At 35.1% G+C, this 22,852-nt stretch overlaps 2 protein-coding genes across 3 annotated transcripts; both read right to left on the bottom strand.

Annotated features, from left to right (window-relative positions):
• Positions 1-2,003: 2,003 nt before the first annotated feature.
• LOC103958018 (disease resistance protein RPM1-like) lies at positions 2,004-5,605 on the bottom strand. Its single transcript, XM_009370242.3, has 2 exons — positions 2,651-5,605; positions 2,004-2,562 (listed from the first exon to the last, which is right to left on the bottom strand). The coding sequence occupies exons 1-2, from the start codon at positions 5,478-5,480 to the stop codon at positions 2,555-2,557; spliced, it is 2,838 nt and encodes a 945-aa protein (XP_009368517.1). The 5' UTR covers positions 5,481-5,605; the 3' UTR covers positions 2,004-2,554.
• A 12,549-nt stretch (positions 5,606-18,154) lies between these two features.
• On the bottom strand, positions 18,155-22,419 carry LOC103958017 (WAT1-related protein At1g43650). Of its 2 annotated transcripts, XM_009370240.3 has the most exons (7): positions 22,089-22,417; positions 21,939-22,001; positions 21,707-21,823; positions 21,343-21,592; positions 20,764-20,922; positions 19,131-19,282; positions 18,155-18,585 (listed from the first exon to the last, which is right to left on the bottom strand). In XM_009370240.3, the coding sequence occupies exons 1-7, from the start codon at positions 22,274-22,276 to the stop codon at positions 18,465-18,467; spliced, it is 1,050 nt and encodes a 349-aa protein (XP_009368515.1). In that variant the 5' UTR covers positions 22,277-22,417; the 3' UTR covers positions 18,155-18,464. The 2 variants fall into 2 exon arrangements, with proteins under 2 accessions (XP_009368515.1, XP_048445910.1); XM_048589953.1 differs by lacking the exon at positions 19,131-19,282 and having other exon boundaries at positions 22,089-22,419.
• Between the last annotated feature and the right edge of the window lie 433 nt (positions 22,420-22,852).

Genomic DNA, 22,852 nt, shown 5'->3' on the forward strand with positions numbered 1-22,852 from the left:
GGTGACATTCCATATCAGTTGGTTGGAAATTCAGCTCTAGTGCATACAAAGGCTAAAGTAAGTCGTTTATTTTGTAGTTCTTCACATATTATCTAGACACTTGGATGCTATTTTGTTATTCTAATAATTTATTGTACAAAAATAACAGTGTAAGAGGCAGACAATTGTTGAAACTGTTGGAAGTTTAGCTGCATCGGTTGTATTGCCTTCAGTGATATCATCCAATTCCAACTTTGCCAATGCACATTGGAGACCTCCAGGAATGACCTCTCATCCAATGCTAAGAATCCTTGGAGACCTTCTGGAATGGCCCCAATGCACAATATGCAAAATCAACAGATGAAAAAGCATCGTACCTTGCAAAAGAAATGATGCAGCGGAGGAAATTCATTTTATTTTGTGGGAGACTAGATTATTTGTTTATTTTGTGGAAGATATTTTCAATATTTTGTTATGAAGAACCACAATATATTGTGGAAGACATACTTTTGTCTTTGCATTGTTTTTTTTTAGGCTGGACATAATTTTGTCATCAGTGTGCAAAATATATTATGGTATGAAAAATGATGAAATTTTTTTCTTTTGTGAATGGTTAATTATATTATCTCTCCTTTTGCACTTAGGTTTTGATTGGTCTGCAAACTAGGAGGGTGGGAGGAGGGTGGGATGTGTTTTTCACAATGGGTTTGGCTTGATCTACAATTTGACTAGGTTAACAGGATTTGAGGTGATGGTTAATGACGGTGGAGATCCACTAGTGGCTATGGTGGTGGCTAGGAGCTTGAGATGAGATACCGGGACTGTTGGTTTTTTTTTTATCTTCACAATTTTCTTTATTTGTAATTTTATTTTAATTTAATCATATTTTTGTCCGTTTATTTTCCAAAATAAATAAACTTAATTTTGACCGATTTTATTTAACGGAAGACTAACAGAACTTTGGATTTGGATCTTAATTGCTAACAGAGCTCACCACATGGGTTTAATTAATAGATCTTTCACCACAAGGGTCGCATTGAAAGTGGCGACTACAAAAAAAATTTGGCCTAAAAAAATTATATATATAAAGCCAGTTGCATCATCCAATACGAATATTCAAAGTTTGGTTGTATCTCTTTGGTGACTATGGCTGTTGTTTCTACTATTGGCAAGTAGAAAGGAAAGAGTTCATAGGCATAGAATGAAGTCTCCAACAGATTATTACAGTTGCAAATTAACAACATATACAATTAAGTATTCTTGGTCTTGGGCGATCGCATTGGCTTTGGAAAGCACACAAATTTTGCAGTGCTTTGCTCCAATTTGCAGACGAACAGGATCAATCCAAATTGCAAGTTGTTTGGGTTAATATTTGAACATTAGGCTGCAAATGTGTAGAAGTCCAGAGATACCAATTAAAGGGAGACTTGCCCAAAACCCAGCATCAAGCCTAGAGACAAGTTGGTGCCTTCCCATTAATGCATAGGCCATGTGCCTATGATTTAAATGTCAAGTGATGTGGATTAACTCACAATCAGCCAAAAAACATTTTTCAGTGGCAGTACAAGTAAAAAGCTGATTACTCACTACCTTCCAAATGCTTTCGGGCAAGAGCAAAGTCACTGCAGTTGGGCTAACCTGCCTATAAAAGGAGGAAGAAGCCCTAAAGACAAGGACACTCAACCAATCAAACAAACAAACATACAAACTCTGCTCTCAAGCCTTATTTGCATCTAAAAGCTGTAATCAGCCCAGATCTCAGCCCTTTTTCAGGATATCTTCTTCACAAAAGCTATCTTTTGTCTTGTTTAGAAGCTCTGCTATCATCCCTAGTGGCGTAGTTTCGATTCCCTTGTGTAAACTGGTTTACCATCCATCCCTTTTTAGCATAGAATCCTCTGTAAACTCAAAGAGAAGTGATTGCAAGAAGTTCAACCTTGCCCGACAAGGTGAAATCTTGTTTAAAGTTCTTTGTGTGTGTTTTTAAGATAATAGATATGTTGCTTAATGTATTCTCCAGAATGTATTCAAGTCATATCCATCTGTTTTCCTACTTTAAAAGTCTCATTTGCATCTGGATCTGGTTAGCTTAATGGATATGCTTTCATTTAAAACCAACCAAGAACCAAACAAATGACCTAAGGGATCTGGACTCACCTCATTCAAATATACAAGACTATGAACTAAAAGTCCTTGGTCACAAGGCAATAAAAAGAACTTAATGTGGACTTAACCCATCCACGACAATTCTTTGATAACAAGAAGTCCAAGTAACTTGGGGTGCAAGTAATCGACTAAACACAATCTTGTTTTACATCTGTTATATTAAGATAACAGTGGCACGCCTAGCACTTGATTAGTTTTTTTTTATTGCGAGCCTCAAGGCCTACACCTAAGGCCCCACAAAGGCACCTTTCAAAACTAACTCTATCCTCTTCTTACAGCACATCAGCAAGCAAGAGCCCAACTACACATCCAAAGTGCCAATCCCTTGGGGAGCTGTGCTGAGAGCTGAGGAGCCCTCTTCGGAGAAATCTTTGCCCGAACACAAGCTACTTAATTTGTTGAGATCCAGCTAATTACCTATAAAAATTGTAGAAGTGTTAATAGAAAAGGAGAGGACATGTTGAGAGAAAGGAGCATAATGAAAAAAAATAGAAAGAGTAATAACCTGGTAAAATAGGTAGACCATCTCGGGATAGAATGCTGACCGGAGTAGATGAGGGTTGAACGACCCATTGTAGAGATGATCTCAATCTTTCCCCAGACCACCCGAGTTCAGTTTTGTAGTGATAACTGATGTCTGAGATGTGCATAACCTTCGAACGATCCAAGCTTCCTTCATTGCGTATTCGCTCTACGAGCTCATTGGGAACAGTTACCAAACTCAAACTTTGAAGACATGTAAGATGATCAATTCCATTAGGCAATTGCTTTAACTCCACGCATTCAGTGATTACAAGTCTTTGTAGTGTTGGCATCGCTCCTCTCTCTATGATGATCGCATTCAAGTTAGGCAACTCCATTATGTATAATTCAGACAGCTTTGGAAATCCACTGTGAAAGACCAATTGGTTTCCGAGATATGCGTTGTTCAGCCGAAGTATGCTCAAATTAGGTAGTGCTTGGATGTAAGGAAGAAAATCTTCTGTTAATCTGGACCAATGCAACCTTAATTGTGTAAGGCTGAAAAGAGAATGAAACCAAAGTGGAACCTTCTCTAATTTTCCAATTAGACCAAGTGCCTTCAGCAAAGGAGGTGCTGATGGCAATGCATCCAAGCGTAACACCTCATCCTCATTACTTGTATGGACAAAGAAGTGCTCAATGAGTTTCATGCTTTCAAGTGACTTGCACAAGTCATCCTCATCTGACTCTCTCACATTGGTTATGCTCATTCTTGAAAGTTGGGTCAACTGTCGAAGTTGTTTGACTAGCGTGCCTTCTAACTCGATAGCATCACAAACTTGCAAGCTCTTTAACTTACATATGCCTTGAGGTACTTTTGTGCCATCAAAGAAATAATAAGACCTAAAAAGATCTTGAAAATTGCAATGATACATCAACAGATGCCGTAAGTTTTGTAACTTCACAACTCCTGCTGGAAGTATCCTGATTTTGGAATGCCTAATGTCAAGGGTTTCCAAATTATGAAGATTCCCTATGTCCCTTGGAAGCTCTTTCACTTGCGTTCCTTTCAAATTTAAATACTTCATGTTATAGAACTTCACTAATTGATCTGGGAGTTTAGTAATCGGGACATGTCTAAGATCCATTACCTTCAAGAGTTTGAAATCAGATGGCAACTTTTCAACTGAAGAAGAATCAGTCATATTAGGAGCAAAAATAAAGAATGTGCGAACCTTTGACATGGCTCTGTGTGCTTGTTTTCCATAGTTTGCTTGCACTGAAAGGCGATAGGGAGCCCTTTTATCGTCATTTAATTTTTGCTCATTATAGACAGTGCAGAATTTCTCAACTTCGGAAATTGAAAGAGCAAGTTCTAGTAAGAGGTCATGCATCTTTAAAGTTTTTGCCCTTCCATATGGTTCCCTCTTAACAACTTGTACCATGCATCGGCAAGTGAGCTCTGCTATGTAGCTTTCAGCCAGCTCTTCTGGCTTGGCCCATCGAACTTTTTCCACAAACCCCTCTGCCATCCATAATCTAACAAGCCTGTCACATTCAATCTCGTAATCTTCTGGGAAAATGCACATGTATAAGAAACAATGCTTGAGTCTGTAAGGTAAATCATGAAAGCTTAGCATCAAGATTCTCTTTACTACTTCAAGCATTGGGTTGTTGGTTAACTCCCAATTAAAAGTAGCGTAAAAGTTTGTCCACTCAGACGCCAATCTTTTGGTTGACATGAGAGCACCCAAAGCCGCGATTCCGAGGGGTAATCCTTTGCATTTTCCAACAAGATCTCTAGCAATGTGTTCAAACTCTGGTGGGCAAGAATTGTCAGGCAGGCCAGAGAAAGCTTTCTTGGAAAAAAGAGCCCAAGCCTCATTCTCCTTAAGAGGCTGAACAGAATGAACATGGCATCCAAATCCAAATGAAAAGGATGCAATGTCTTCTCTTCGAGTTGTAAGCATGACCCGGCTTCCGTGTGTTCCATCTGGAAGTGCTCCATTTATCTGTCTCCAAAGATTAATATCCCACACATCGTCAAACACAATGACATACCTCTTTGGCTGCAAATAGTTGGCCAGCAATTCCACCATTTGTATTTGGTTCATGCTGCTCAAGTCTTGAGGAACACGTTCCATTGCAGATCCAAAAATTTCCTTTATCAAAACTCTCAATAGACCTTCGATGTTGTAAGTTTTCGAGACTGTGATCCACGCATAACAATCAAACTTGGCAGTTTGACTGTTGAAGGTGTCCGCAACCAAGCTTGTCTTACCCGAACCCCCCATACCAACTACAGAAATTACGGTCCTCCGAGGCTCTCCAGACAGCAACCATCCAACTAACTTTTCTTTAGCATCTTTGATTCCCACAAGTTCATCATCTTTGAAGAAAAGAGAGGACTTACCGTAGATATTGATTTGGCTGTGACCGCAATCAGGGCCGCCTTCACTACGATCAACACCACGACGTTGGTTTCTTTCCGGAATAGCTTTGATTGCTTTGATGATGATCTTGTGCAATTTGGTGGTGATGCGATGCCTCTCCCAAAGATTCATGGGGAAGAAAATTGTTTGATGAAAGGCTCTTGTGTATGGACCCCAACATTTCTGCATGTTTCTGTGATATGTGAAATTATCAATGATGTCTTGAACATCGATGGACAAGTCCCTCACAGTTGCCATCCATGTTTCCTCTACTTCACCTAGAGCTCCGCTTCTTTCTGCATCTTCCAAGAAGGCTTTCATGGCTAGCAGCTCACGCATGAGATGTTGAAGTTCATCACCAACTCCTTCTAACTGAGACACTCCGCTTTCGAGGATCAATCCTACTTTCCCGATCAGCAGGTCTACGGCAGCTGAAGCCATTCCCTGTTCTTTCTTTTACTCTCTGTATATATTTTGCTGCAAATTCGTTTTCTGCGTAATGATCGATTATCTCATCTGTTTGATCTATTATTCTGATATTATTGGTCCCCTTTGATCATGGCATGGGATTCCCATTTTTACTTTTTTTTGGATAGACAACTGTCCTTTTTTCCTATGCATGCGAACAAAAGTTGATGTGTAATGTTAGGGAGATTAAATTTGTAAACAAAATTTTGTAAATTAAATGACATGAAAGTTGAAGATTGGATTATTACTTAAGCGTTGATAAACGTACTCATTTCTTATTAGTGACATATAATTTAATTTACAAATTTAATCGCTAGCATTACTCGAAGTTGACAGTACAAAAAAATGGCATCTCTTTAGTCGGGCCAATTAATATGCAGCCATCAGACAAAGAAATGCTTTAAATCTTCTCTCAAATACCATTTTTCTAAAGATTCATCCAAATAAAAACCATATGAACTTGGATAAATAGTGGTCATTTTAGTTTTTTTTTTTTTTTAATTTTATGTTCATTTATTTTCTTCATTACCATTAAATTTATCAATATTTTTGAATTTATCTAATCTTTTTCAAAAATAATATACGCATGATGAATTAAAAATAAGACGTTTTAGATTTTTGAAAAAATTTACAAACTAAACTCCACAAAGTATCCTTCAAATAACCTTATTTAAAGAATCCCTCTTTAAAGTTGATTACTTTAAGCAATTTTCTTTTAAATGGGTTGCTTCTATTAGATTAAATAATTTGGAGAATGTCTTGAAGTGTGAACTAATATTATTCTAAAAAGAAGTGTGAACAAATATTATTCGGAAAAGGAGTGTGAATGCGTTTCCTTATGGACCAAAACGGTAAGGGTTTCAATACTATTATGGCTTTTTATATCAGCATTCCACAAAATATTGAATATCACATCCTGATTTAGGACGGATCGCTTCTCTAGCTCGCTCCACTACCGTAGCACGATATTGTCCTCTTTGAGCTTACCATTCCCTCACAGTTTTTTTTTTGGGAACTCACAAGCAACTTCTCAGTGGGTCACCCAGCATGGGATTGCTCTCGTGCGCTACTCACTTAACTTCGGAGTTCCCATGGAATCCGAAGCCAGTGAGCTCCCAAAAAGCCTCGTGCTAGGTAGGGATGAGAATATACATATAACGATCACTCCCCTGGGCGATGTGGGATGTCACAATCCACCCCTTTAGGGGCCCGACGTCCTCGTCGACACACATACGACCAGGGTTAGGCTCTGATACCAAATTATCACATCCCAGCTCGGGCCGGATCACTTCCTGGGCCCGGTCCACCACCGTAGCACGATATTATCGGCTTTGGGCTTACTATTCCCTCACGGTTTTATTTTTGGGAACTCACGAGCAACTTCCTAGTGGGTCACTCATCATGGGATTGCTTTAGCCTCCTTCTCGCTTAACTTCAGAGTTCCTACGGAACCTGAAGCCAATGAGCTCCCAAAAGGCCTCATGCTAGATAGGGATGCGAATATATATATAAGGATCACTCTCCTGGGCGATGTGGGATGTCACATTAAATGCACCTCATATTAAAATTTAATATTAAATAACTTATTTACTCTACTATGCAATGACAATTTTGACCTTATTATGTTTAAAAAAAATAAAAAATTTGGCTTATTATATTAACACACCACAAATTGTTGAATAAACCCCATATACTTATACACCCTACATTTTCTTTTTCAACTAAAAATTATCTTAATACACCCCCACGTACTTCCCCATAATACTCTCACACCCCACATTCTTAATATATGCCTTACATTTTCTACATGCACCCCATATTTTATATACACCCCACGTACTTCCCCATAATACCCTCACACCCCACATTCTTAATATACACCTTACATTTTCTACATGCACCCCATATTTTATATACACCACACATTTCTCAAATCTTATAAAGCTTTTAATTTGGACAAAAAATGTCGACTAGAATTTTGATAAAAGATGTCACCTAAGATTTAAAGTATATGTGGGTTGTTTTCAATTCCACCATTAAAACCCACACCATCTGTTTTTAATATTTGGTGGTAATTTTAAGTGTTTAATTCTTCATGTAATCTCTGTGATCCCTAAAAGATGAATACGAACATAGAAGATTGAATAACGAATCAAAATCAAGATTAAATAATTATTGATGTCGTCAAAATCACTAAAACAATAAAAAAATATGAAGTCTTACCTCATGTGAAGCTTCCGAAACATTGATTTCATGTTTCATTCGTCAAAAATAAATTTTCTCAATCAACATGTTTGTGGTTTCATTGGTTAGGGTTTTGTTCAACAATGAAGGGTTGGAGGGGTTTTGATAGTTGAAGAAGATAAATAATACATTAAAAGTGATTTAAGGTGTATATAGAATTTTTTATTTTTTTAACCTAATAAGGTCAAAATTGTCATTGCATAGTAAAATAAATAAGTCATTTAATATTAAATTTTAATGTGAGGTGCAATCAACATTTTGTGGGGTGCTAAAATAAAAAGCCAAAAATTTCTATATACACCCCAAATCACTTTTAACGTATTATTTATCTTCTTCAATTATCAAAACCCCTCCGACGCTCTATTGTTAAACAAAATTCTAACCAATAAAACTACAAAAATGTTGATTGGGAAAAATTATTTTTGACGAATGAAACACAAAATCGATATTTCGGAAGCTTCACATGAGGTAAGATTTCATATTTTTTATTGTTTTAATGATTTTGACAACATCGATAATTATTTAATCTTGCTTTTGCTGCATTATTCAAGCTTCTATTTTTGTATTCATCTTTTAGGGATTACATGGATTAGATGAAGAATTAAACACTTAAAATAACCACCAAATATTAAAAACAGACGACATGGATTTTAATGGTGGAATTGAAAACAACCCACAAATGTTTTAAATTCCAGGTGGCATCTTTTGTCAAAATTCTAGTCGGCATTTTTTGTCCAAATTAAAAGCTTTATAAGATTTGAGAAATAAATATGCATGTAGAAAATATAAGGTGTATATTGAGAATGTGGGGTGTGAGGGTATTATGGGGAAATATGTCAGGTGTATTAAGATAATTTTTAATTGAAAAAGTAAATGTGGGGTGTATTAAGTATGTGAGGTTTAATCAATAATTTGTGGAATATTAATATAATAAGCTTACTATTATTTTTCAATAAAAGTAATATTCTACCTTAATCTACGTTAATTTACATTGAATCAGAAAACAATAAATTGAAGAGGATGTCTCTAACCATTATGACTATACACCACTTGCAAAATACTTATATATGTGTGTATGCAGACCGAATGTAGGCTTGGCCAAATTAATGAGGAGCAGTTCTCGTCAATTGTGAACAAGAATCTACGTATCAGCTTCAAAATTTTTCAGATTTTTTTTTTATTGCTCCATGCATCTTTTATAAAAATGAAAAGGGAATTAGATGATTTTTTTTTTTTTAATAGAAGGGAATTAGATGATTACAAAGCTAAGAATTATTGTTTGTCACCAATTGAATTATAAAATTGAGAAGTCCGTATCATTTGTGTCATCGCTTGTTCTTTTGTCTTTTGTAATCTTTGTAGCTGTAAAATATATTGTGAGCTGGAAAGTCGACTTCAAATGGACAACTACGAGAAAATAATGAAAAGATAACTCCAATTACAAGCAAACGAATAAGAATTTCTTGTGGCTACAACTCATATTAAGCTGGACTGACACTGACCGATAGATATGAATGGAAAACGGAATCTGAGATTTGTGAGGGAGAGACGGTGAGTGAGACCATATGCGATGAATTCGTCAAGTTTCTGACTTTAAATGGCGTCGGTGAGATCTAAAGTTCGGGAGATCGGACATTGACGAGATCGATTACTATGTGCAAGGTCGACTGTTCTATTTCACATATGTTGACTCACGCATAGCATTAACATATATTTTATTTTAGGGCAAACTACATTTCACACTATGTATGGAGTGATTTTCAAAACAGGACACGAGATTTTAATTTTCTCACATTATTTCTTAGGGTAGTGCTATCTTACACATCTATTTTTGCTTTTCACACACCTCTTTCAATTTTCGATCATCAAATTGAATGAATTTAAGAAGATCAATAACCGAAATTTAACAAGAGTGTGTAAGAAGTAAAATTAAGTGTGTGAATAACACTATCCTGTTTCTTAATGTTTTGAAAATGTATCGCTTTATGCATTTTGTCTAATGAACTATTTGATTCTTTACTAAATTTAAATTGATTACATGGTGAGCATGAAACTCGTAATTGAGATAACATGTAAACCACTTTTGCACCGTATTGACTAAAGAACTCATCAACTTAATTGATAAATATTTAGACCGTTCAAATATCCAATTGTGCAAATTGATACAATTTCAAAGCATTTGGGTGTCTTTTTAAAGACTAAAACCTCTCGGTCAATTTTAAAAATCACTTCAAACTTTGAGAGTGAAATATTTCACCCTTTTTCTAAAGATAGTACATGAGTCCTGACCAGACAAAACCTAAGATACTAAGTCCTAGTTTGGTATTGAGGTGATTCTGAAAAAAGTGGCTATCAAAAAAAGCTAGGAGCTTTTTTATGTTTGGTAAACATTCAGCTTTAGCTTTTTTTCACAGTTTTGGGTGAAAAAAAGCCAAAAACACAAAGCTGTAAGACCCAGCTTTGAAAAACCAGCTTCTTTCACATCTGTTTTACATAAAAGTTTATCAAACACTATAATACTACTTTTTTTTTTCAAAAGCACTTTTACAAAAAAGTTTACCAAAACTCTGCTGCCTTATTTCATAGCTGCTTATTCTCATAGCACAACATATGCAGTTTTTTTTTCAAATCACAACAATACCAAACCAACCCTAAGCCCTAGTTTGGTACTGAGGTGATTCTGAAAAAAGTGGCTATCAAAAAAAGCTTTTTTATGTTTAGTAAACATTTAGCTTCAGCTTTTTTTTCACAGTTTTGGGTGAAAAAAAGCCAAAAACACAAAGCTGCAAAACCCAGCTTTGAAAAACCAGTTTTTTTTCACATTTGTTTTATATAAAAGTTTATCAAACACTATAATACTGCTTTTTTTTTTTTTTTCAAAAGCACTTTTAGAAAAAAGTTTACCAAATACTCTGCTGCTTTATTTCACAGCTACTTATTCTCACATAAACAATTTTTTTTAAAGCACAGTAATACCAAACCATCCCTAACTTTTAGCACTTTAAGCAATTCTTCGTTATTAGCCAGACACAGGTATTTGCCCAACCAAACACCCCAAATTTCCTCTTTATCAATATCCAAGCACTCCTCTTCTCTCTCAATAAAAAGCCAAGCAGGCAACCCCTTACATGTCCACCGACCACCGTGGCCTCGTCAGATCAGCCATCGTTCGCAAGCTCCAAGACCAAGGCTACACCAAACTCGTCCTCCGCACTTACATTGAGGGTGACCTCACTCGCCAACCGCATCACCACTGATGCCACTAAAAAATTCGAGTTCCTATTTAAAAGTTGCCGCCATAAATTTCATTGTTGCCAATCCCACGTCGATAGATGGATGAGGGATTGAGAATGGTGTCGACAGAGGAGAGAATGTGAAGGAGGGTGTTATTGGTATTAGACAGCATGAGGGAATGAGGAAGCAGGAGTTATTCGTGTTAGACCTGACAATTTCTTGTACGATCGGTTAAGCCTGCATGAAATAACAGGTTCGATCAACACATTAAATAACCAGTTCGTAATTTTGCCTTACTAAGTTTATCTACGAGTAACCCATTAAAAAAAATAGTTAGTTTGATAATGAGATTAAAAAATTCCAAAGCACATTATAAAATACATAATAAATACAAGGGTGAAAAATGTGAAGAAAAAAAAAATATATGCAAACACATGTGATCGCATTCTTTACGCTTTGACGATGGGTACATCGTCGTAGGAATTTTAAAACCCTACAAACCCTCACAAACAATATTTTTAGAGAGTCCCAAATAAATAAAAATTCATAATAATTAATGTAGAAGTATGAAGAAAGTGAGAAGAATATAGTTGAATCTGGTATGCTCTCAAGTACGAGAGGGTAAACTAATACCTCGACAATTTTTTAGTATGCTCTCTTCTGAGAAACGGTATTGCCGGGATATCCAGATGTGGATGTACTTGGCTATCCAATGCAACCTAAGCCTGTGTTTCAAAGAATTAGCCACTATATATAGGCTTTATCAAGTCAGACCTAGCTAAAGGATTATGGGCCCTTGGCCCAATCCATGGGGATCCGAGCTTCTTTATCAGGAGAAGAATAAGCGCAGTATGTTCTTTGAACTGCTGCCCACGAATTTTCACACAACAATACATGTTTGTTGTGACAATTTAGCGATTTTTGTGTTCACACGGAACTCTCTCATGATGCGCTAGGCAACTAAAGGGATTCATGGCCTCAAAAGTGTAGTACATTTCTTGAATTATTGCCCACAAATTTCCACACATTTGCACACATTTGCACACATTTGTATGACAAGTTAGCGATTTTCATGCCCACATATAACTCTACCTACGAGTTACGCAGCTCAAGGGATTGGTGACATAATGTATATCTCCATGATTAGCTGCCCACGAGTTTCCGTACAATTGCACACGTTTGTTGTGACTAGTTAGCGATTTTTGTATCTGCACATAGCCTTATCATGTTGCGATATAGGCTACAAAGCTCAAAGGATTAGTGACCTCATATTACAAGTACAATCCTACTTTTTGGTAGCTCCTGAGAGACTTCATCGTGTCAAATGCTTTAGCCTTGTGAAGTACAAGATCTCATAAGCTCAAACTACATAGCCCATGGATAGGGGTGTCTGCTTAGCTTTTAAACACGAAACAGTATACCCTAATTTTTCGACTGCGTCAGTGGTGAAACTGTTTGGCTAGTGAGGTCGCGCTCGACATGAATGCAGGACGAGTTTAATGTAGCCTTCATCTTGGAGCTTGCAAACGATGCCTGATCCGACGAGGCCACACTTGTCTGTGGACACTTATGAATGGCGGTGCCTACTTGGCTTCTTGTTGAGAGAGAAGATGAGTGCTTGGATATTGAGAAAGAGGCTATGTGGTGTTTGGTTAATTACGAAAAATTGCTTAAAGAGCTAGTTGTTTCGATATTATTGGTCCACCTCAAAATGTCATTATCAAAATTCAGTATATTGGGTTCTGACCAGTTAGGACTGATCATGTACTATCTTTAAAAAAAGGCAAATTACATTTCACACCCTCAAGGTTTGAGGTTATTTTTGAAATGAACCGTGAGGTTTCAATTTTTTTTATTTTTAAAAAAGGGCCCACCAAAGGTTTTGAAATTGTTTCAATTTACACATTTTGGATATTTAATTGAACGGTCAAAATATTTATCAATTAAGTTGATGAGTTTTTTTATTCAATGTGGTGAAATGTGACTTACATGTCACAGTTATAGTTTTCATGATCACCATGTCGTAGTATGTGTGTATGTGTGTCTTTGAGTCAAGCCTAACAATAATTAATTAGGCACGATGCCTAATTAATAAAATACTAACGGAGACGGGCCTACTTGCCACTTGCTTAACTAGTCCTACAAATAGGTCATCGATATCACAGTCTGCAGAACTGACACCTCGCTGTTATCTCGATAAACAAGTAATGGATTCTTGAGAGTGCAAAATTACCATTTTGCCCCTCTTTGGGAAATGTGCGTAAACTGTCCAATTTACGCCTCATTCACGCTCAAGTGCTTGTAAGGATACATAATACCTAGAAAGACGTGAAAAGGGACAAAGCATGACTAAGACTCAAATGTTCACAGAGGATTTCCACTTAGCTCATCAAGGCATTTTAGAAATTTTTGAGTGTCAAGGATACAATACGATTAAATTTAGGACGGGATGTGACAATCTACCACTGTTCACATAGGATTTCCACTAAACCCTTCAAGGGCATTTTAAAGCTTTCCCAATGTCAAGGAACACAATACGATTACTTTGGGGCGGGATGCAACATATAGTTTTTAGAGACTTTATAAACTCCAAACAATGTTTTCTCTAACCGTGAAAATCTGAATGTAATATCAACAATCTGAACCATTTATCTCTTTGCAACTGCTAAATGATCATGTTTTCAAATATGAAAATCTATTTCTTCTCAAAAAAAAAAAAGAATCTGAAAAAGAAAAATTAAAATTCAGTGAGAAGAATGGAGCGTGAGCGTAAATGACAGTCAGCAGTTAAATTTAAATCTATGGTTTATGGGATTATGGTGCCGAATTTCTAAGTTGACCTTTTCATAAAAGTTGTAAAACTTCTCATTATGAGCATTTGAACATTTTTTTTTTTACATTTTTTTACACATCTACATTAATTAAAAAATTATTTAGAAAACCTTACTACAACAATTGGAATATGATTTAATTTCACTTATGTGAGATTAAATCCTTACCATTGGATTCTTTGATCTCACTTAAAAGACAAATGTGTTTTTATATTTTGAAGTAATATTTACGGGAAAATGTGGTATGTAAATACAGATTTAGTATTAAGATTTTCATTTGATTATTTATTGAAGTAAAATATATTTTCTTTAATGAGTAACAGGTAACAGGTAACAGGTGAGGTTACATTACTTATTAATATTAACATGTCAAAATCAGGTCGAATCATATTACTTATTCATTTTAACGGGTTTTACATGACGCTTTAAAATATTGAGGATGTCATGATAGGGACACGAACACGAGGTCTAATTGGTCTCCCTGGTTCAAAATGGAGATGGAGGAAGAAGGCTTTTGTTTGGTCACGGGTTTAAAGGAAAAATTGTGTTTGGTTACAATGATAGCAAAATTTTGGGAGAAAACTAAAATGACAGGTTTTTAATATTATTGGTCCACATAGATGGGCCAGCGAATTAAGTGCTGACAGGTGTTTTAATAGCACAAGAATATCCAACATTAAATTACGTTTTGGGCTCAATCTATACTCATCACTGTTTAACTAAATTTCGTTTCCACGATGATATGATTAATCTTGTGATAGAGTGTGCATCCTGTCATTTTATGTTTTGATCTAACGGTTGGGAGATGTTATTAATGTCACTAGTTCTCTGATCATCATTTTGATGTCAAATATAAAAGATCATGGCAAGAATTACACACTTCTAACACCATGCAAAAATCTTCCGATGTACACCTCAGCCATCCGTCCGGCAACAATTTTTGGCCAGCATCAGAGAATGCCTCATTTCCAGACAATGGTAGTTGTAACGATGACTTACTCACAAGGTATATGACATACCTACCAAAATATTGAATGTCAATTTATTGAGTCCATGTGGTTAAATATATTAATCCACCAATATGAAAATTTGATGCATAAATACATGCATGCATGCATACATACATGCATACAAATCCATACAACACAATAAAGAATAATTTGGCCGAGCGTAACAAAACAAGCTGAGATCAAACTAATCAAACAATAAGGTACATCAATGTATTGAATTATATGCAATGCGTGCTGGACATCTCGAAAATTTACCAACTAAATAGCATAACCGAAAATGTTCCTACCAATATTTATTCAGTGACAGGTAATCTTATGATTAAAGCATTCATCAACAAGGTCCAGAGCTAACTGACTGATAAAGTGATAAGCACAACTCAACATAACCTATTCGGGTTTGAAGGTGAAGATGACTTAGCTTTTGCAAAATCAACTGGATCCTTGAAAAGCATCTTCCTGTTTTACTTATTTTGATGGGATAGACGAATTAAGGGAGAGATTCGAAGTCTATCTCACTAATTAAGTTGTCATAAGATGAACCAAATCCGCTGATTGAAATGCTTTGTTGCTCAAAAACTGTTGTCTCTAATTGTACATGGAAGGCGGAGGTGAAAAGTTGACAGGAGAGCGACCATGGCCAGGAGACTGAGGATCCCCTGGAGATTTAGTGTCCCTGGGGCAGTGGCACAGCCAACAATTGTCAGGGCGAGGGGCGAATTTAAAAATGTACAAGGTTCAAAAAATGGCAACAACCAAATCTTTTATCTAATAATGTCTTCCATAATTTATTAATACAAACAAATTACAATTGTTCCCAGTGAGGTTTCATGTCATGAAAACTTCACATGATAGGCTTATTATCAATAAAAGCATATACATCCTTCTCAATATAAACAAACTACTATCACTTAACCATTATCCCCCATTTTGTTACGCAATGATGTGTTCACAATCTTCATAGCAGAAAAAGCTCTCTCTTCACCGAAGTGGTTGCAACAATAACACCAAAGCCAATGTAAGAAGCTTATACACTAACATATGACTTGCACACATCTCGGTCTTCACCAACTCTTTTGCAAGAACACTAATTCCTCTTAATGATGAAAACTCACCGTGCATCTTCATATCATGAATTGTCAAGTTAAATTAGAAGATTCATGAAGTCCATACGATCAAAATCTTGAGGATAAAAGTTGTGCTAAACGAATAATTTTGCTTTGCCAAAAGATGCAAAAATATTCATCAGAGTCAAACATGCCATGCAAAGAAGCAACTCGGTGTTTACCTAATTGAAGCAACCATTCAATTCCTTTAGTTGCATATCAAGGACTTGAAAATAGTGGTGCATAAGATAGCAATGGAAATTTGGGAGTTTTGGAGCTTTACACCTTGATTTTTCGGGTACGAAACGCAAATCCTCCATGTTAGGAACGATAATATCATGCTCCTCATAGAATTTTTTACATCATGAAACAAGTCCCCAAAGTTCTCATCTCTCAAGGATTGTAATATTTGCTTGCATACTTCCACTAATGCTATTGCATTCATAATATCTTGATCTTTCTTTTGTAATGCTTGTGATAACTCATTTGTAATTCCCAATATAAATCTCATAAAAAAACAAGGTGAAACACAATTCAAAAGTTAGTATGTCTTTAAATAACCTATTTGCTTCACCGAGATTATCTTGGTTGTCATCACCTTTAATCCATTTAAGCACCTCTACCACGGCTTCAAACATAACAACAATACTAATTGTAGTACCATAATGTGAGTATCACCGTGTATCACTAGAACTCATGAGACTACTTTCTTGATTTAACCCTTTACCCGTTGCAAGATCAATATCAAGAGCTTTCTTTATTTTTATTTTTTGGGTGTTTCTGTCTAAATGCATCACGATGCATACACGATGATCCAATAAGATTCACCAAAGGATTGGCATGTTGAAGAAATTGGCACCATTCTCATTTCCCCTTGCTACGAATACAAGAGCTAGTTGGAGTTGGTGTGCAAAACAATGAACATAAAATGCTTGAGGATATTTGTTCAAAATCTTTGATTTTAGACCATTTAGCTCACCTTTCATATTAATAGCTCCATCATATCCTCGTGACTTGAACATACTCAAATTTATTGTAGCAAACAATCTCTTTGTGGCCTCTTCGTGGCCTCTTCCTAACTATCTCATTATGATCGGTAAAAAATTGCATAAGCTCCACATAATTACTTGTATTGCTTGATTTTGATGATACCTTGTCACAATAACCATCTTGTGCAATCAAGTGCTCCACTCAATAAAGTGTGATAATTAATGCAAGCTTCATTGGTTTGCTTTATCACAAATGTTTCAATGTGTTGTTTTTGTGTCATCAAATCTCTAACTTGTTGTAAAACTTTATTATGAAGACTTCCAACATCTCCCTCATGATCTCGAAAATTTTTGGGTCCTCTCCAATTTGTAAACCCTTTTTCAGTAAAGGCATCACTTCCAGTAGTACTTGCATTATCAAAATCACATTTGAAAAGATAACAATAATGGCGAAATGCAAAATCTTTTAGTAGACTATACTCCACCCACTCAAAATTATCAAACCAAAGAGTGATAAGACATCGACTGTAACTAACTTTCCTTGGAATGATGTAGGATTTAGGTTGACAAGGTTCATTTTGGATATAGTATCTAGGAATTGCTTCGTGATAATTAGGTGGATAATCGAGCATATGATGTCTATGTCTAAGGTCTGCAAGAAGATTAGCCAATATTTCATCTAACTTAGTGCCCTTACTTTGTTGTGAACTATTCGAAATATTCGAAGAAGGACTACCCGGAATATTTGAAGGAGGATTTAAGTATTGTTTCTATATTATCGTTCCATTAGGTAACTAAATAATAAATAAAAAATTATTTGAATTTTAATCCTAAAGTAGACTATACTAATAAACAATTTGCCCGACAAATTGTGTTGGGCAAACACTTTTTTTTTAGTAATGCTGCCTCACAGAGTATGCTATCAGTACTTTGCAAACATGCTGCTTATTACTTTGCAAATATACTACTTATTACATGGCTCAATACTTTCTAATGACATAAGCAATGGGAGGAAGGAAAGGGGTGTGTTTGGTTATAAAGATAGAAATTTTTTGAGAAAGTGAATAGATGGTGTAGAACTATTGAACCATGTAATAAGTCCATATATTTAGGTTGGTCAATTCCCAAGTATTATTCTGCTTATCTTAGGTGCGTTTTTGCTCTTTTAGAATTTTTCAAGCTAAAAATATTTATTGCTGCCTTGCAAAGTTAACCATAGATGCACCACTATGTGAATTTACACTTAATCCGTGAAGTTTAACCATTCATAAATTTTAGCGCGCCTCCGCTCGCAAATTTTGCAAATACATATCTATTTGATAACACCCATTTATATATACATATGCAATACAAATTTAGAATACTACTAAAATGAAATCTTAGAAAAATATAGAAACTTTAGCACTCGATTGGTAGCTACAAAAAAGATGATCATGACTGCTCCAAATGGTCTGCATCTAAACTTTATGTGTGAAATGCGTTTTATTGATTCAATCATTGAAGCAAATTCTCTTCAATCCACCTCCCATCTATATCACATTTAATATTATACGACTTCTTGCTTGTTTTCTTGTTTTTGATCACTTTCTTTGCTTTTTTGTTCCTCTTTCATCTTTCCCCACAAAACGCTATAGAGACCCGCAATCAGCAATACACCCCCTCCAATACTGCAACAAAACTAAATTCAATCAACAAAATAATCGTATTCATTTTACTCATACATGTAATCTGACATCAACGATTAACAAGTATCATTAAACACATTATTGATTGTCCCAACTTTGATTTGAAAAACGAGAATTCAATAAGTATTACGCCCTCTATGTTATCCTTTACTTTCTAAATCTCTGTATATGTTCTTAATAAAGTTTTATTTAATCTAAAATTCTTTATTTCAAGAAATATATAGTACTATTTGATCAAGAAAAAGGAAAAAGCAATGCACAATACTATAATAGAGATGAACCAAAAGAGAAATTTAATCATCCCTTCTCAATTTTTATATATATATTTTAATACAAACGATATTCTATGTTAATTGTACTATAGAAAATGTGATATGATGAGATGAAAGTTGGTGCCTCTCAAATCTGTGACATGATGAGATGATATTTAAGAAGTTGAGATAAAGGTTGGTGCCTCTCAATCTTGAAAATGAAACGTTGAAATATAATAATAAATAAATAAATGTATGATAGATATAGATATGGACCTTGCCCAGTAGATGGCTTCTTTCCATATCAATGCTGAGAAGATGGCTGTTATAATTAGTGATAATGGAGTGAACATTGCAGTGAAAACTGGGCCTTTCTTCTCTATGGCCCAAACTTGTAGCCAATAAGTAATCCCAGTTACAACTACGCCCTGTTATTATCATTGAAATTTTCACTGTATCTATAACGATGACTTATGAATGAAAATTCAAAATAAAAATAAATGGTTTAGATCATAAAAACCATTGCAAAGGGCCCAAATGCATAATTAGCACCGTATTAAATTACTAACTTGTTAATGCTTGAGCGATATTCTCCATACATACATACATACATACATACATATATATATATATATATATATGTTTATGCATATATATGTGTGTGTGTGTGTGTGTGTGTGTGTGTAAGTTTATGTTTATGCATGCCCATGTATATATATGTAATGCTGGAGAAATATGTGTGTGATCTCATAACAACCCTCTGAATACTAATAGGCCAAAAATGAATCTTATCCTATCTCTTTGGAGGGAATAGGAGCCATATACAACCCAGAATATTTTCAAATAGTACCTTTTTATGAATTAATTGAGCCAGCCAAATTGAGCCACTTATATATTATATGTTGTATTAGATATAGAGGTGTGTTGTCCATACATTTATTTTTACTTTCTACACATTCTCTTAATTTTCAGTAGTCGGATTGAATGAATTGAAGAAAATCAAATAACGTAAATGAACAAAGGGTATGTAAAAAGTTCAAAAAAAAAAAAAAAAGTGAATAGCGCACCCCCAGAATGATCCAAAGGAATTTAAATGGCATGCAATTCTCATTGTGATTTAGTTCTTAAAACAAAAGATCTTTGTGATATTGTTCCAAATGTTAATTGTTATTTTATTTATAATGCAGTCATTTCATGCATAGATAAAAGTGATATTGGACGTCACTTAGTATTGTAGCTTAGTGGTATTCTTTTTTATTTGTAAGTGAGAGGTATTAGGTTCGATTCTCACTAAAGGCGAATTTGAACCATATTATTGCTTAACTTATTGTGAGACTAAATTCACCCCCTCCTTCTTAATGTAGATAATATCGTTTGTTTAAAAAAAAAAAAATTATTATTTTAAATAGTAATTTCATGCATACAGCGGGTGTATACAATGATTATACCACTTGTTCTTTCATTGTTATATTATCCATTAAATGAATTTGAACCATATTATTGCTTAACTTATTGTGAGACTAAATTCACCTCCTCCCTCTTAATGTAGATAATATCGTTTGTTTAAAAAAAAAAAATTATTATTTTAAATAGTAATTTCATGCATACACCGGGTGTATGCAATGATTCTACCACTTGTTCTTTCATTGTTATATTATCCATTAAATGAAAGAAACACAGTGTAAAACATATACGTGTAAAAAAAAATTTCGTGGTTGGATAAAAAATGATTAAACTACACATGCTGATCGAAAATAATTATTTCATGCATACAACCGATGTATATAATTGCTTTTTTACTCACTTTTTTTTCTTTTTCATTGTTATTAGTTAAATTAGAGAAACGTCGTGCAAAATGCATGCGTGTTGTATGCAAGAACTTATGTGTGGGTGGATATTAGTGACTTACACAATAGACCACAGAGAGAAGATGAATGTCCCATCCAATCTTCCAAGCTGATGGATTTCTCTCAAATGCAATGGCCCAGCAAGCTGACATCAAGCAGCTGAAGAAGCATTGGAGAGTGGTGAGCCTCAACTTTGCCGGATATTGCTTGATAATGGGACCCTAGAACACAAGCACTAGTTAACAAGGCAATAAAAAAAAGAAAACTAATAAAAATGGTCTAAAAACTTTGAATTTTAACGATAAAGATAAAGTGAATAGTATCATGATTTACTTTTTAATGCAAAAATATGATTTTTCGTTAAAGTAAACAGTACCAAGAGATTTTCGTTAAAGTTCCTTAAAAAAAAAAATCTTACAGATAAAATTGTTCTTTTACAGACTTACGCTGTCAGGCTGACTTATTCCAAATTCACTGTCTCGTAAGAAAACTTTTTTTTCTTAATTATATCTATTAAAGAAGAATTCCACTTCAATACAGTAGTTAAATATAATGGTGGTGATTAGATGCGCATGAGGTCTTGAGTTAGAATCTCTCGTGTACAGAGAATAAGTAAAGCTAGCGGTGGGGATGAGATGAACCTGCAGAATTAGCCACAAAGACCATGCAGTATTGGCTGAGAGCATGATGAGGGAACCTTTTAACCACTCTCCTCCTGTGGAGGAAGATAATGAGGAGGAATCTGGAATTTGCCCTTGATTTGATGGAACCCAGTTGAACTTTATGGAGGGCCCTTTCACTAAGGCAAACACCAATGCTCCTGAAAGGCTTGTGACAGAACCCAACACCTTGGCCACTCCATACAAACGTTTCATAGAAATGCTTTCCATCCTGCACAAAAATAGTTGGTTCAAAACCAAATTTCTACTTCAATATTTGACAAAACTAACTGTATACATACCTTAATTAACATGTCAAATATTATGTATAGTTTAATTTAATTACCTTAATAAAACCGCCATGACAAAAGTGATTGAAGGAATTAAAGTGGTGGTGGCTGCAGCAAAGGTTGCAGAGGTGTAGTTGATTGCAACATAGTAGAGATTTAAACTCAGGGTAATCCTAAAAAAAAATGTATGAATGATTGTTAGAGAGCATATGTAATATCAGATTAGAGAACTTGATTAATTGAAATGTTGATGAGAGCAAAAACTAATTAAACCATATTCATACGTACCCAGATAAGGAAACTAAGAAAATCTTGCAGAGTAAGGTGTAGGAAAGAGGAGCTTCTATTGAACTGAAAATTCAGAAAAATTCAAAATTCAAAAACAATATAACACTAACTAAATGGAAGAGTGGGACTAATGAAGGAGTAATTAACTACCTTTCAAGGAAGAAAGCAAAGGGAGCCAAGGCAAGGGAGGCAAAAGCTTGACGATAAACCACAAAGACAAAGGGGTTCATTCCTTTAGAAATTGCTGCCTTAGAGAACAAGGCCATACCTGCATACACAAATTGTATGAAGAGCATTGCAATATAAGCCTTATGACTCTCCATTACTAAACTCTTCATTTCATCTATGGCATTGGCCTCCAATTTGAGAAGCTCGGATTTCCATATATATATAGACAACGATGCTTGCTCTAGAGTCTAAATTTGCAGGCTTTCATATCTGCTTTAAGTCCCTATTGGCTAGTGCTACTTTTATGCGCGCGCGCGCACCCACATATATATACACACATAGCAAGACTGAGGTGTTAGAACATCGAATGGAAAATTTTGTTTACCACATGAATAATTTTATATTTCAGCATAGATCGATAGACATTTCATCTTTTAACGTAGTTTAGTAGAAACAATTTTTCTATGCAACTAAGATCAATGAAAACATTTTTCTCTCCAACTAAGGTTAACACAACATGCTAAAATTTCTCCATTTACTTCTCCATTACAAATAAGAAAATTGGATTAATGGTCCCAAAACTTTGTCTCAATTGGAGCTTTGGTATCTGAAATAAAAATTTGTGAGTATTGGTCCCTGAATTTGTTATAATGTGGAGCAAATATCCATTTGGCTAACTTTGTTATAATTTCCATCCAAGATAAAGGGTTTAAAGGGACATCAAATGAATGGAAGTTCTAACGGAG

This window comes from the organism of the source record quoted next, unplaced genomic scaffold (assembly GCF_019419815.1).
Source record: "Pyrus x bretschneideri cultivar Hongxiangsu unplaced genomic scaffold, Pyrus_bretschneideri_v1 Contig1, whole genome shotgun sequence".
NCBI classification, from domain to species: Eukaryota; Viridiplantae; Streptophyta; class Magnoliopsida; order Rosales; family Rosaceae; genus Pyrus; species Pyrus x bretschneideri.